This window comes from Bos taurus, chromosome 10 (assembly GCF_002263795.3).
Source record: "Bos taurus isolate L1 Dominette 01449 registration number 42190680 breed Hereford chromosome 10, ARS-UCD2.0, whole genome shotgun sequence".
Lineage (NCBI taxonomy): Eukaryota > Metazoa > Chordata > Mammalia > Artiodactyla > Bovidae > Bos > Bos taurus.
Genome location: NC_037337.1, coordinates 65,178,472 through 65,191,755, shown reverse-complemented (window position 1 = coordinate 65,191,755; position 13,284 = coordinate 65,178,472). Strand labels below are relative to the sequence as shown.

Genomic DNA, 13,284 nt, shown 5'->3' with positions numbered 1-13,284 from the left:
TCAGCAACAGTAAATCATACTGTTCTTTCAAAATGCTAGGCTCACTCAAGGATATTTTTCCTCCTCTTGAGGTACGCCAGCCTTTTCTTCTGACTCCCTGCAACATCTCTTCTTGGCAAGCACCTTCCCCTTTACCTTTGGATCAGTTCGTCTGTCCTTTCCTTGTGAAAGCTTGTTCAACATTCACCGGCATGGTTACCTGCTCCTTCTCCTCTACTCTCCTAGCAACTATAATTTTGGAATTCTGGAATGGTCCCTCCCTCTGGTATTCCAGTCTTTTGTGTCTAATTAGAAGTCACATGGGGTAATGGAAAGAGGTGGGTTTTAAATTCTAACTCTGCCAGCAGGCTGTTTCCTTGCTCATGAGCATAACATTAGCCTTGTGGTTTTGGGGGGTGGGTGATTGAGAGATTCTTGCAGTACCTGGTAAAAAGTGCTTAGTAAATAGTATCTGGTTTTTCTTTCCTTCGGAGGCAGTTATTATTTTTTTTAAAGTAGTCCATGTATGCTCACATTCACTCAGTCCCCTGCAATTCTGTTTTCATCTAGTCATTCTCCTGTAAATGGCTTTTTCAAACAGAACCAGTCACCTGTTTACTGCCATCTTATTTGCCACACAAACCTGATTTTACACATCACTGAATGTCGTCAACCTTGCCTCCTTCTTAATCATTTCTCCTTTTCGCTTTTCTTCCTAGCTGCCCAACTGCTCCTACTAAGTCTGTTGTTTCTTCTGGCTGCCCTATCAGAGTGACTGTTCTGACTTCCTGGGAGGATGGTGGTAAGCCTGACAGGGATGGGTGGGAATGGCAAGATAAATGGGTGGGTGTGAACTGCACAAATTACTGGGAAGGAGGTATGGAAGGACATCTTGGGTGGACTAAGTTGCATGTCAATGTAAGTCCTGCGTGAAGAACTTTAGGCCGCCTGTCCTTGCTGGGAACTCCTCCCCCCACCCCTCCAGTTTTCTTTTGTTTTTTCTCATTAGAACCTGAGCATGTATTCAACTGCTGAATGAACCAGAGCTCCTTTGTCCTCAAATTCCTACTGAAATCATTAAAAGAAGGTGTAAATAGGGACAGCTTATATAGCATAGGGACTCCATGATGAGCATTAATCATATGATAGAAACCTGGAGAAAATTTTTCTAACAATGGAACTAAAGGGCTGGCCCACAAAGGCCAATGGGGAGAGGGTCATGACTCTCTCTAATGAGAGAGAGCCTTACTGGGAAGACTCTCCTGCTTTTCAGAACCCCTGCTACCTCTAACTTGGAGGGAGAAGACCTCTGGAAGGAAGAAATTGAGGCTAGGTAGAATAGCTGGTTGAAAATGCCACTAACTAGGTCCCTTTTGATTTTTTGGACTGTTGGCATTGAATTTCTATTCTTAGTGTGAAGAAATCTGACTTTTTATTGCGCATCAAGGAAAGATTTGAGTCCTGTGTGGAGAGAGAGAGTTCTTTTCCAAGGCAACACATCCATCACAACTGAGCAGTTAAGCCCATCTGTGTTCTAAATTTAAGTTTCCTTCTCACTCTACCTAGGCTGATGGTTCTCAGCACTGGTCATAACCTGGCGCACAGAGTCTCTGCCTCCATTGTAGCTTTGCTGACCTCCATCTGAGAGACCTTTCTCTTGCCTTTGCTGGTTTTCCAACACCTATATGGCTTTCCACTTTATTTTGTTAACAGCCTTTTTGCTTCTCAGTCACCATTCTCCCTTGGGCACTTTTGGTAACTGTTCTTGAACTCCTCTGCAACACTATCCAGCAGTCCTGCACATCCAGTTTTAAACCAGTTGTATGCACAACTTTGAATCTGGCAAAGTGGTACCCAGTACAGTTCTTTTTATTCTGTCATCAAATGTGGTATCTGTTTTTTTGGTGAGTTCCAGTGTTCTCCTGTCAGTGGTTGTTCAACACAATTTTGGTGTTCTCAAAGAAGATGAGTGCATATCCTTCTACTCCGCCTTCTTGAACTCTTTGCTATTATCAAATGGAAACTTTGGACTCCTTGAAGAGATTCCGGTCACTTCTACCTGGAACTCTTGCCCTTTACTCAGACCATCATTTCATACTGGGTTGACTCATTTCCTTCCTTCTGGTTCTTACTTCAAGCTCAGGCAAGCAAGGATTTGCCCAGGGCCCCTCTGTCAACAGTCAGATGAATTTTTTAAAGGGGAGTTTCCACATCTTGTAGAAAGGGTCACTGAGAAAAATGCATGAACACTTTTGCTGCTAGCCCTGATCTATGGCGCCCACTAATGCAGTGTTGAGCTAGCACTACCTAACATCCTTACCCTACTCTTTCTCACACTGTCACCTGAGGCTGCAGGCAGTAAGCATGTGAATGAGAAGGTTATTATTAGTTCATGTCTGGAAAGCCTTCCATACACACACCTGAAGAATTTATCAGTGGGTACAGACATCACAGCAAATTATGGAAAAGGTATCGAGTATCACCATCTACCAGATAGATTATTTTTCTCAATTCAGCTTCTGGATATAACACAGTTACTAACTCTCAAGCTGAACCATTATATAAGGAACTTGGCCATGTTAGCAAGATCGTGGGCCAAGCAAGACGCCAGGACCCTGAATACCTGTGCACATACTTCTATGCACTGCTTCTCAGTTGGTTTAAAAAAGACTGAGATCTTATTTTGCCTTTTTCTTTGAAATGTCCCTTATGATTTTTTTTCAATCCTAATTTTTAAAAACAGAAGTTCAGCTCTAAATTATGTTCTCGAATCAGATTGTTCATGAGTTTTGCAGAAATGAGTATTCTTCACTGATTTCTGGTAGTTCTTAGGAAATGATCGAATGTGGTCATAAGGTGATGGCAAGGTGTCCTCTTGGATTGATTAAGTCAGGAGGTGATAAGGAATATTTTCTCCTTTACCTATATCTGATAATATACACGCTACTCAACTAACATAGCATTGGACTCCTTGATGAAAGAAGAAAAAAGGAGAAGAAAGAGAGAGGAGTGTGTTAGATAGGAGAGGCAGCCATAGAACATAGAAGTTTGTGTGCCAAGTCCTCAGGGCATTTGGAGCTAGTGGTTGGTTCCAGCTCTGGCTAAGCTGTTCTGTCTCAGCATGATGGGCATTTGAAACCTTCTTGCTGGGCTCATCTTCTTTGGATCTTCTGAGAATTTGGAAGTTAGTGCTTTATGCTCATATGATTCCAATGTGCTGAGGACATTTAAGAATGGTAGAGACAGGTGAGCTTGGGGCCTAGGTAAGATGCAGCATAGAAAGATGGTTAAGAGCTCAGATTCTGAAGCCACATTGCCTGAGTTTATGTTCTGTCTATGCTCCTTACAACCTCCACAACCTTGGGAAAGGTACTTCTCTGCTTTCCAGTTTCCACATTTGTAAAATGGGAATGATAATAGTAACCACTTCAAGAGTTCTTATTAGGAGTCAATGAGTTCCTACTTTTAAACTTCTTAGAAAGAGTCCAGCATATAGAAAACACTATATAAAGGTTTGTTAAATTAAACTTGAGAAGACCTACTTGCTGGATGTCTCCTCTTAGGTCCTCTCAGCCAGGGATTCTTGGGGGTGGGATTCTTGGGGATGGTAGTGTTTTCCTTCTGGTCCATCAGTGCATGTCTGATTGACTGTTTAGGGCTATGGATTTGTGTGATTTTTATTTTCTTTCAGAATGATAGGCCCATTTCTGAATCTGGAAACTGAATAGTCCCTTGTCTCCAGAGAACAGAAAGGTCCAAGTGTCTTCCTGTTCCTCCCCCTCCACTAACGATATCAGGGATATTGTTAGTCCAGGTTGGGTAGGAATGTCCTGAGCTGCTGCCCATTGGCAAGGTTGATCCAGCCTTTCTGGCATTGCTGGGACACTGCCTAACTTCCCCTGGATGAATTTCTTAAGAGAAAATTCTTCCTCAGGCTGGACCATCTAAGTTCTGGGAATTGATGCAAACAGGATGTAGTAAATTTTGTTATCTTAACTTTTGGTTTCTCATCAGGAGGACCTTACAGCCTTTCACCAGGGCAAGAAGTTTCTGTAAAACACATGCTGGCTTGTTCAAGAAGATCCTACTGAGCCTGCTGTGTTTGGGTAAGGTATTGAGAACCTGTGGAAGTGAGAGACACAGTCATTTCAGAAATATGACCTTCTGTCAAGACTACTCCTAGATGGAAAGAAGCTATACGATGTATAGCTCTTAACTACTTGTAGTGAATTGTAATTTATAGAATTGTACTTCTAGGAATAAGTAAAATCTGAGAATAAGCTATTTTTCAAACTGTACTATTCAATAGACTTAAATATTTCTAAGAATCTGGGCTTGTCTCTATTTGTGTCTTGAGTAGATGAAGGGCGTGGTTCTTGTAGTCTATGAAAAAAGCCTGTAGTATATGTTACTTATTTGCTGGTTTGCCAATAAGACCAATGATATAAAATGTTTCTAAAGCATAGCAAACCTTTTGGGAATTCACTGGCAGTCCAGTGGTTAGGACCCAGCACTTTTACTGTTGGGGCCCCAGGTTTGATCTCTGGTGTGGGAACTAAGATCCTGCAAGCCATGAGACACAGCAAAAAAAAACCAGCCAACCAAATAAACAAACAAAACACATAGGAAACCTCTGTTTAAAATATGCTGTCAATGATGTATGGGGCTTTGACGTCAATATTAGAGGCAGCTGGGATGGTGAAAATAAAAATTATATTTTGGGGTGAGTCAGGGAGCCATAAAATGAGGACCGTATGGCTGTTCTTCCTAGTAGTAGCCTGCTTCCATGCCTCTGCTCAAGAGGAAAGGTTAAAATGACTGGGGTTATAAAGTTTTGAGAAAAGATGATTTTTTTAAGTGTATAAAAGTAGGTGCTGATCAAGTCCATACCAAGGAATAGAAAGAGGATACCAGATAAAATAGAAAGGAATGAGATTTCCTCAGGGACAAATTAAAATATGCAGCAGTCAAACTAAGCTGGTTGCTCTGAATCCCCCAAGAAAACAGCTAGCCATCTACCCTGGCGTTGGGAAGTGCCGCTCAGTCTGACAGGGCTGGTGGTAAGGTTGCTGGAGGGTTTTTCCTGCCTTACCCAGACATTCATGGCTCAGTCTTCATTGGTTCCTAGGGTCTCTGCCTTGCTGATCCTTACTTTGTACTTTCTGTTTTTAGCTTATGCTGCCTACTTCCTGGCAGCTTGCATCTTGGATTTCCATAGGGCACTGGCCTTGTTCGTCCTCACTTGTTTGGTGCTTTTGGTCCTGGTTCACCGCTTTCTGAAAAGGCTCTTTGGTGAAAAATTGACGAGATGTCTCAAGCCCCTTGAAAACTCCCGCCTGAAGTTTTGGATGAAATGGTAAGATAATCTCAATATCCCTGGTCCCACAACTTGTCTTAAACCCCAAACCATTACCCTTCTCCTCCTTTCCTGGTTTCTGAGCTGTCTGAGAAAAGTTCTCCTATACTTTACAAAACCAAGGCTCAGGGAGCAAATAGCAGTGGGCTTCTGAGCACTGAACTTAGTCCAGTTTCTTACAATCTCCTATCTTAATATTGCTTGCAGGTCAGGAGGGGTTACATTTCAGGGAAGGGTTTTAGCCTGTTTATTGTCAGGGTTGGTGTCGGAAATGAGAAAAACCATATTCCTCTTCACAGAAGTAATCAAGGCAAAGCTGCATTAAACTGTCAAATTGATTTGGTGCTCATGTGTTTCTCCTTTAATTTCTGGATACTTTTTATCCTCTTTTCCCCCTCTAGTCCTCCAGACTTCCTGTACCCACAGGTGTCTTATAATTCCCTAGAGTTTAGCACTGTTTAGTGTATACTGGACCAAATGCTACAGCAGCCACAGCTCATTTAACTAACTATGGCATGCACGTGTCCTTTGATCACAGACCTAGGGTGAGCGAATGACTTTCAGACTCCCTGTATGTTCCTCTTTTCTGCCTTTTGTCCAATGGATGCACAGAAAATAGCTGTTAAGAATGTTTGCAACAGTGATCATTTGGAGAAACACCCCAGACTACAGCCTAAATTTCGGATCATTGATTTATTTGACACTGAAGAGATAGAGCTGAAGTACTTTCTTCATTAGCAGGATGGATTCTGGAAGCCAGATTTAATTCACTTTGAGTTCACAGAGAGAACAGCCCCAGTATTCAACCCTGACCTGTCCTCTATCCTGTTGTCATTGTTGTTCCTGCAGCATCTCAATGGACAGTGTGTGTGTGTTTTGGTTTTCTTTTCTTTTCACATGTGATTTGCCCTCTAATTCTTACTCCTTGAACTGAAATGACTCCAACACTCAGACTTGAGGAGACTAGTTTGTGTACTGACTGTGCATGTTTGGTACATCAAGGGACCATAAGGCCATAAGTCGTTGATTTGTGGCTTAGCCTTAGCCTTTATTCTGCCCCTTCAAGTGGTTGGAAACTGGGTGGAGATCCGTAGGGGACTTTTCCTTCTTCTTTTGAAAATATTTTGGTTTTGCATTAGAGCAATCTCGAAGAATAAGTCTTTTTGTTACTGATATGATAGATTGAGGAAGTCATGAGATTTATGTCCTCAGATTGGACTCTTTGACCTTCCATCTGTGAGTAAAAGAGTTGAGGGGAGGGGAGAGGTGGTAACTGGGAAACCACCAGATGAATGATTCTAAAGACATGTCTCTGTGTCTAACCTATTGTGTTTATCCTTTTGATGAATTTATCCATTTGATGAGTTTCTGGTTTTTAGAGGTTAAGTTGATTATTTCTTATTCATTCAGTGAGTTGATGGCATTATCCTGAAATTCCCTCTCCAGGGTGTTGGCAGGAGTCTCCTTGATTGGCCTTATCCTGTGGCTGGCTCTGGACACAGCCCAAAGGCCAGAGCAGCTGATCTCCTTTGCGGGAATCTGCATGTTCATCATCATCCTCTTTGCCTGCTCCAAACACCATAGCGCAGTGAGTTTGGGTTATGCAGGGGTGGGCATAGTAATACCGAGCCAAGGACCATTTGTTATTAATTACAAAGTACATGTGCCAAGTATTGATTACAAAGGCACAGAACTGAGTTCTTAACAATCTCTGGAATTTTCTCCTTTGATAATTTTGCTCTTAAGTGAAGTTTAAGGTTCTAAGAGGCCCTGGACCACTTATTTACAAACTGAGTCTTGATATCAATTTTGTGGATGCAGGCTGGTGTTAAAGACAAAACAAAACAAAACAAAAAATAAAGAAGGAAAGAAAGAAAATAGAATACAGTAGAGAATCAACTAGTACTGCACATAGTAATATTAAAGCATTGGTTTATGATGCTTTTATGTATGTGTGTGTGTGTCTGACTGTGTGTCAGATCTAACCTGTAGGTGTAAGTTTAAAAAACATATATATGTATGTGGCTCTTTGTATATCACTACCCGGTACCACATTCTCTCTACTCCCATCTTACCCCAGATTTACTGTTAACACCCTAGATTGGTTCCAGAGTACATATACCCATGTTTAAAATGCCAGCCAGGTAATTAACAAGTCTGATTTAGAACTCACATTGGAATAATGTTCTTTTTGGTCCCAGGTGTCCTGGAGGGCAGTGCTTTGGGGCCTAGGTCTTCAGTTTGTCTTTGGGATCTTGGTCATCAGAACTGATCCTGGATTTAATGCATTTCAGTGGCTGGGAGAACAGGTTCAGGTATGAGAAATCGAATGTGAGGGAACTGCTCTTTGCAAACCCTAGAGAAAGGAGATTGGGGGAAAACATGAGATCACACTGTGTCTTGTTAATGAGATCTGGTCGGAAAGGAGAGAGTACATGGGGGTACAGCTAAGCATAGGAATGAAGAGGACTGAACTGCTGAGTCCTCTGTCCTTCACTGAGTAACTCACAGGGACATAGACTGCTTCCCATGCTGTCAAAGGGAGGCCAACTTCAGTGACAGCAGTAGGTCCAAGTCATACATAAGGCTGATCTTATCTTCCTTGTGTCTTTCGTGACTTCACTTTTGTTATCTCTCTCTCCTTTTTCTTTCAGATTTTCCTCAGCTATACAGTGGCTGGCTCCAGTTTTGTTTTTGGGGATGTTCTGGTCAAAGATGTCTTCGCCTTTCAGGTCATGTCTGTTTCATGAGCAAGAAAGAGGGTCAGTGGTGGTGGGTGGGGGGTGGGAAGAGGGATAAAACGGATGATGAAGACGTATGTCCAAGAAATCAGACAGTTTGTATACCAATGACCCTAAGAAGAGGATTTGATCCCATTCGTATAGGAAGCAGTGTCAATCTCTTGCCCTTTGTTCAGTGCCATACTGAAATTGGAATGAAATAGGGGTGGGAGAGGAAGGTTCAGAAAACATCTTTTTGTGGCTTAGTATTGATGGCATAATAGATTTGCAGTACACTTAAAATTTATTCCTAAACTAGCTTGTGTTTAAATATCCACTGAGGATCTATACTGTATCAGCTGCATTGGGATGATGGGAAGTTATCTTACATGCCTGAAACACAGTTTGCTTATGGCATGTTCATTGTAGGATCTCACTGCCTGCCCCATCATTCTCATTACAGGCCTTACCCATCATTCTTTTCTTTGGATGTGTGATGTCCATCCTTTACTACCTGGGCCTTGTGCAGTGGGTTGTTCAGAAGGTGAGTCATTCTGCTATTCATCCAGGAGGTGGGCTTTTATCGTGTGATCTGTCAAGAGGCATGAAGATGATACTTACTTTGAAAAAGAAGGCTCATATTTCATATCTTGAGCATTAGAACTAATGTGAAAAGCACACTCTTTCAAGCGTGCCTGGTATCAGATGGTCAGGACCAGGCCCTGGGCAGGCTGAGGGGCACAGCAAGGAGAAAAAAATGGGCTGAGCTACCACTTCATACTGAGTTTTAATTTATTTTTTCTGGAAGCAAAGAGCCCTGAGTTCTGGTCCAGGATCTGTTTGTAATTTGCTTTGTGGTCTCGGCCTTGTTACTCTTCTCTAGGCCTTAATTTCGTTACCAATGTTAATGGAGGAGGGGTTTTGCTGGATACACTCTGAGATTTCTGCTAATGTTAATGTTTTGGGTGTTTGCATCCCTTTAGATTGCTTGGTTTTTGCAAATCACCATGGGCACCACTGCCACAGAGACCCTGGCTGTGGCAGGAAACATCTTTGTGGGTATGGTAAGCATCCTGAGGATTTTGATCTTTTCTCTGGGGAATAGAAAGTATGGCAGACAATAGGCTGAGAAATGTATGCTTTCCTTTTGAAAAGTCAGATAAATGAAGACTCTATGGGGAGCCACTCATTCTCTGATGAAACAAAATTCAGAAGCTCAAAGGAAATGCAACTCATTGCTTTCACCCTTCATCTCTATTGATACTTACGTGATGCATGTAATGGGGACATACTTAACCACAGATCTAAATTCTTACACAGGGATTTAGGGAAATGTCCTGGTCTAAATCGTCCCCCTTCAGGGACTATGAAAGGTGTCTCCTCCATATTCTGGTCTCTTCCAGTGACCTTTGTTTTCCAGGGTCTCTAAGGAGCCTTGCTCAGGGCCAACACCAAAGCTCTTCCCCATAATACTTTTTTGATACATTTGTCTATATGGAGTAGGTGCTCAGTATAGGCTACTGACTGATCAACTTAACACTAGGGAAATGGCTTGTCAAACTGACAAGGAATTAGTATTGAAGTCTTTCTCTCCTAAGGTCCTAGGCTGATTAACTGTATTTGAAATGGTCTCAGAGTACTTCTATATATTTCTAGCATAGCATGCAACATTTTGTTGAAATTCTCCATAATCAATTTGATTTCCTCTGCTAGACTATGAAGTCCTAAGAGTAGGAACTTTGCCCTGTTCATATAATGTCCCTGTCATCTCCTATACCACTAAGCACATAGTTATCATTCTTTAAATAGTAAATATTACCTATTTTACAATACTAGATATAGTTTGCATAGTTGGGCCTTCATAATTTCATACCATTTTCACAAACGTTGTTTCTTTTGATTGTTTCATCAACATTGGGCTTCATTCATGTAGCAGTTCATTTAATGAATACTTTTTAAGCAGTTAATAGTTATTAGTAAGTACACTGTACTCCTTAAATTCATCCATTAAGTATACAGTTTTAGACTGAGAACCTACAAAAGAAATATACCATTTCTCATTTATAGAATTCTAATTTTTAAATAGATGAGACAAACACATATGAAAACACATAGAACAATGCCAGCCAGGATATAATTAGGTATTAGAGGGAGTGAGCTAGAAACTAGGAGAGCCTATGAGCAGAGCTCAGAGTTTGAAGGGCACCCACACTGGAGGGCTATGCACCCAGGGCTGGGATGGGCACTCTGGGGTGGGAAACTGTACCCCTCTTGAATCTGACTCTCTCCGTCTTATTTTTAGACGGAGGCACCTCTGCTCATCCGTCCATACCTTGCAGACATGACGCTCTCTGAAATCCACGCAGTGATGACTGGAGGGTTTGCCACCATTTCAGGCACTGTGTTGGGAGCCTTCATATCCTTTGGGGTAAGCATAGTCTGTTTGATCACTCCTGGGTGAGCCCAAGTCTGGGTTCTGTAGATGCTGACTCCTAAGTCTGGCCTTACAGATTGACGCATCATCCTTGATTTCTGCCTCTGTGATGGCTGCCCCTTCTGCTCTTGCTTTGTCAAAGCTGGTATATCCGGAAGTAGAGGAGTCGAAGTTCAAGAATAAGGAGGGGGTAAAATTGCCCCGTGGGTGAGTCCAATGAAGCATATAATTTGGGAGATGGTGAGGTCATGTGCAGAATCAAGAGTGGTGCTGTGGTTCAAGGCTCCAAGTCTCCCGGAGAGGGAATAATATGATTCCATATCTCCTTGTGTCTACCTCTGCCTCTAGCTATTCATGTTGATTTGTTTCTTTTGTTTAACCCTGCCATTTCCTCTGCCTTCTGCATGCCATTATCCTCTGTTCTTTGTGTCAGTAGAATTTCATGGTGATTGAATTTGATACTGTGAAAATTAGTAATTTCCACAGAAAGGGTCACTAGGAACCCCCATCACCTCTTAAGCTGTTCTTGCACTCTCCTTTTGCACTCCTGCACTCCTGGGGCACTGAGACATCTCTTTTCTGAGGGGCTGAGATTACTTTAGACACCGTGTTCTTCCCTTCTGCCCAATAACCACAGGAAGGAGAAGAATGTCCTGGAAGCTGCCAGCAATGGAGCCACAGATGCTGTAGGCCTTGCTAGTAACGTAGCAGCCAACCTGATTGCCTTTTTGGCTGTGTTGGCCTTCATCAATGCTGCCCTCTCCTGGCTAGGGGAAATGGTAGACATACAGGGACTCACTTTTCAGGTAATGGATTCCATTTACCTGGGCGGTCCTTCTAGGGTGTGTTTATGAAGTCCTTGAATTGCACATGTCTTCTGACCCGGAGTGAGCTAAGGGAGCATGGCAGGGAGAAGGGGTTGGGGGACTGAATCAAGGTTCCAGAGAAGTCCTGGGCTCCTGATGTGAGATATCTCTTTCTCTCACCCAGGTCATCTGCTCCTATGTCTTAAGGCCCATGGTTTTCATGATGGGTGTCGAGTGGGCAGACTGTCCAATGGTGGCTGAGATGGTGGGGATGAAATTCTTCACGAACGAGTTTGTGGCCTATCAGCAACTGTCTCAGTACAAAAACAAGCGTCTCTCTGGAGTGGAGGAGTGGATCGAAGGCAAGAAGCAGTGGATTTCTGTAAGTGCCAGTCTGGAAAAGCATAAACAGTCTGTGGACAGATACAAAGTATTACACAAAAGTTTGTCTCACACACACAGATCCCTCTCCAGGGTCCCAGGCCTGACCCTAGGAAGAGTCAGGATCAAAGCAAGAGTCTGACCCAAAGCAAGAGAGTAACAGTGTGCTTAGCTTCTGTGCCTGAGCTGCCCTGAGGTCATTTCCCCCCTTCCCCCACCCCGCTCCACACTGACCCAGCTTCCCTCATAGATTTCATAGGCTCTGAAGGCTTAGACAAGAACACTGGGCAAGAAACCAGGGTGGTTTTCATGTCATTATCCCTGGAATAACTCAGGGATTGGTTATTTTCTGAGCATCCTTTCCACATTCCTTAGAGTGGTATGGACAAGATTAGGGGTTCTAAGTACTCTGGAACTTCTATAATGATTATACAACTGCACACATGGGACTGAGTTTATTTATTTTTGTTTTCCCTAGGTGAGAGCTGAAATCATTACAACGTTTTCACTCTGTGGATTTGCCAATCTTAGTTCCATAGGAATCACACTGGGAGGCTTGAGTGAGTTAATTCTTTTTCCCAGCTACCCAATATGCCAGCCAGGTCCCAGCATCTATAGTAGGCAGCCCTGGTGCTTCAGTACAAGTTGAGCCCAGATAGAGAAGCTGATGTGAAATGGTCCTCTCCATTGGCAGTTAATTTGGAGTTCAAGTAATCATGCTACCTGGCTATGTGTGGAGCCAAGGCTGGGTTTAGAATCTCAACTTCTGTTATTTTTTTTTTTTCCTCCCTGTTGGAGGCCCAAGAAACCAATTTTATTTTTCTTTTTCCTATGAGGAACACTATAATGGTATTATTTTTATTTTACCACTAAATGGACATAGTACATAAATAAGTAAAAGTATTTTGTTTTTTGTTCAGTAGTGAAGGTACTTTCTGAAATTATGCTGCTCACCAGTTGACTTCATAGAAATAGGCCTTGTGCAAGGAATCAGAACAAATAAAAACAGAGACATATAAGGTAGATAGATAGAGCAAGTGCTGTGAAGTGTTGGAATTAAAGCTACAAGTCACCAGCTGTAGGAGGAATGAGTATTTTAAGCATACACAGATTACATTTAGATTGCTAAGAATACTGCTAAATGGCGATGGTTGGAGGAAATAATATGAAGAAAGTGGAGCTGTCTTTGAAGGCTGGGCAAAGAGAACTAGTGGATTCCAAGAGTTTGGAAGATCGCTGGGCTCCAAAATCACTGCAGATGGTGACTGTAGCCATGAGATTAAAAGACGCTTGTTCCTTGGAAGAAAAGCTATGACAAACCTAGACAGTATATTAAAAAGCAGACACTTTCCTTTGCTGACAAAGGTTCGTCTAGTCAAAGCTATGGTTTTTCCAGTAGTCAAGTATGGATGTAAGAGTTGGACCATAAAGAAAGCTGAGCGCCGAAGAATTGATGCTTTTGAACTGTGGTGCTGGAGAAGACTCTTGAGAGTCCCTTGGACTGCAAGGAGATCCAGCCAGTCAATCCTAAAGGAAATCAGTCCTGAACATTCATTTGAAAGGACTAATGTTGAAGCTGAAGCTCCAATACTTTGGCCCCCTGATGTG

The 13,284-nt window shown here is 42.4% G+C and overlaps 1 protein-coding gene across 1 annotated transcript in view; it reads left to right on the top strand.

The window, feature by feature from the left end:
• The window catches only part of SLC28A2 (solute carrier family 28 member 2), a 37,470-nt gene that overhangs the window by 10,312 nt on the left and 13,874 nt on the right, over positions 1–13,284 (top strand). Inside the window, exons 4-15 of the mRNA XM_002690906.7 lie at positions 3,994–4,085; positions 5,152–5,335; positions 6,782–6,923; positions 7,537–7,650; positions 7,990–8,067; positions 8,519–8,599; positions 9,039–9,119; positions 10,358–10,483; positions 10,566–10,696; positions 11,127–11,295; positions 11,480–11,677; positions 12,155–12,236. Of these exons, the coding sequence (XP_002690952.2) occupies positions 3,994–4,085; positions 5,152–5,335; positions 6,782–6,923; positions 7,537–7,650; positions 7,990–8,067; positions 8,519–8,599; positions 9,039–9,119; positions 10,358–10,483; positions 10,566–10,696; positions 11,127–11,295; positions 11,480–11,677; positions 12,155–12,236 (1,478 nt within the window). The remainder of the gene's footprint in view (positions 1–3,993; positions 4,086–5,151; positions 5,336–6,781; positions 6,924–7,536; positions 7,651–7,989; positions 8,068–8,518; positions 8,600–9,038; positions 9,120–10,357; positions 10,484–10,565; positions 10,697–11,126; positions 11,296–11,479; positions 11,678–12,154; positions 12,237–13,284) is intronic.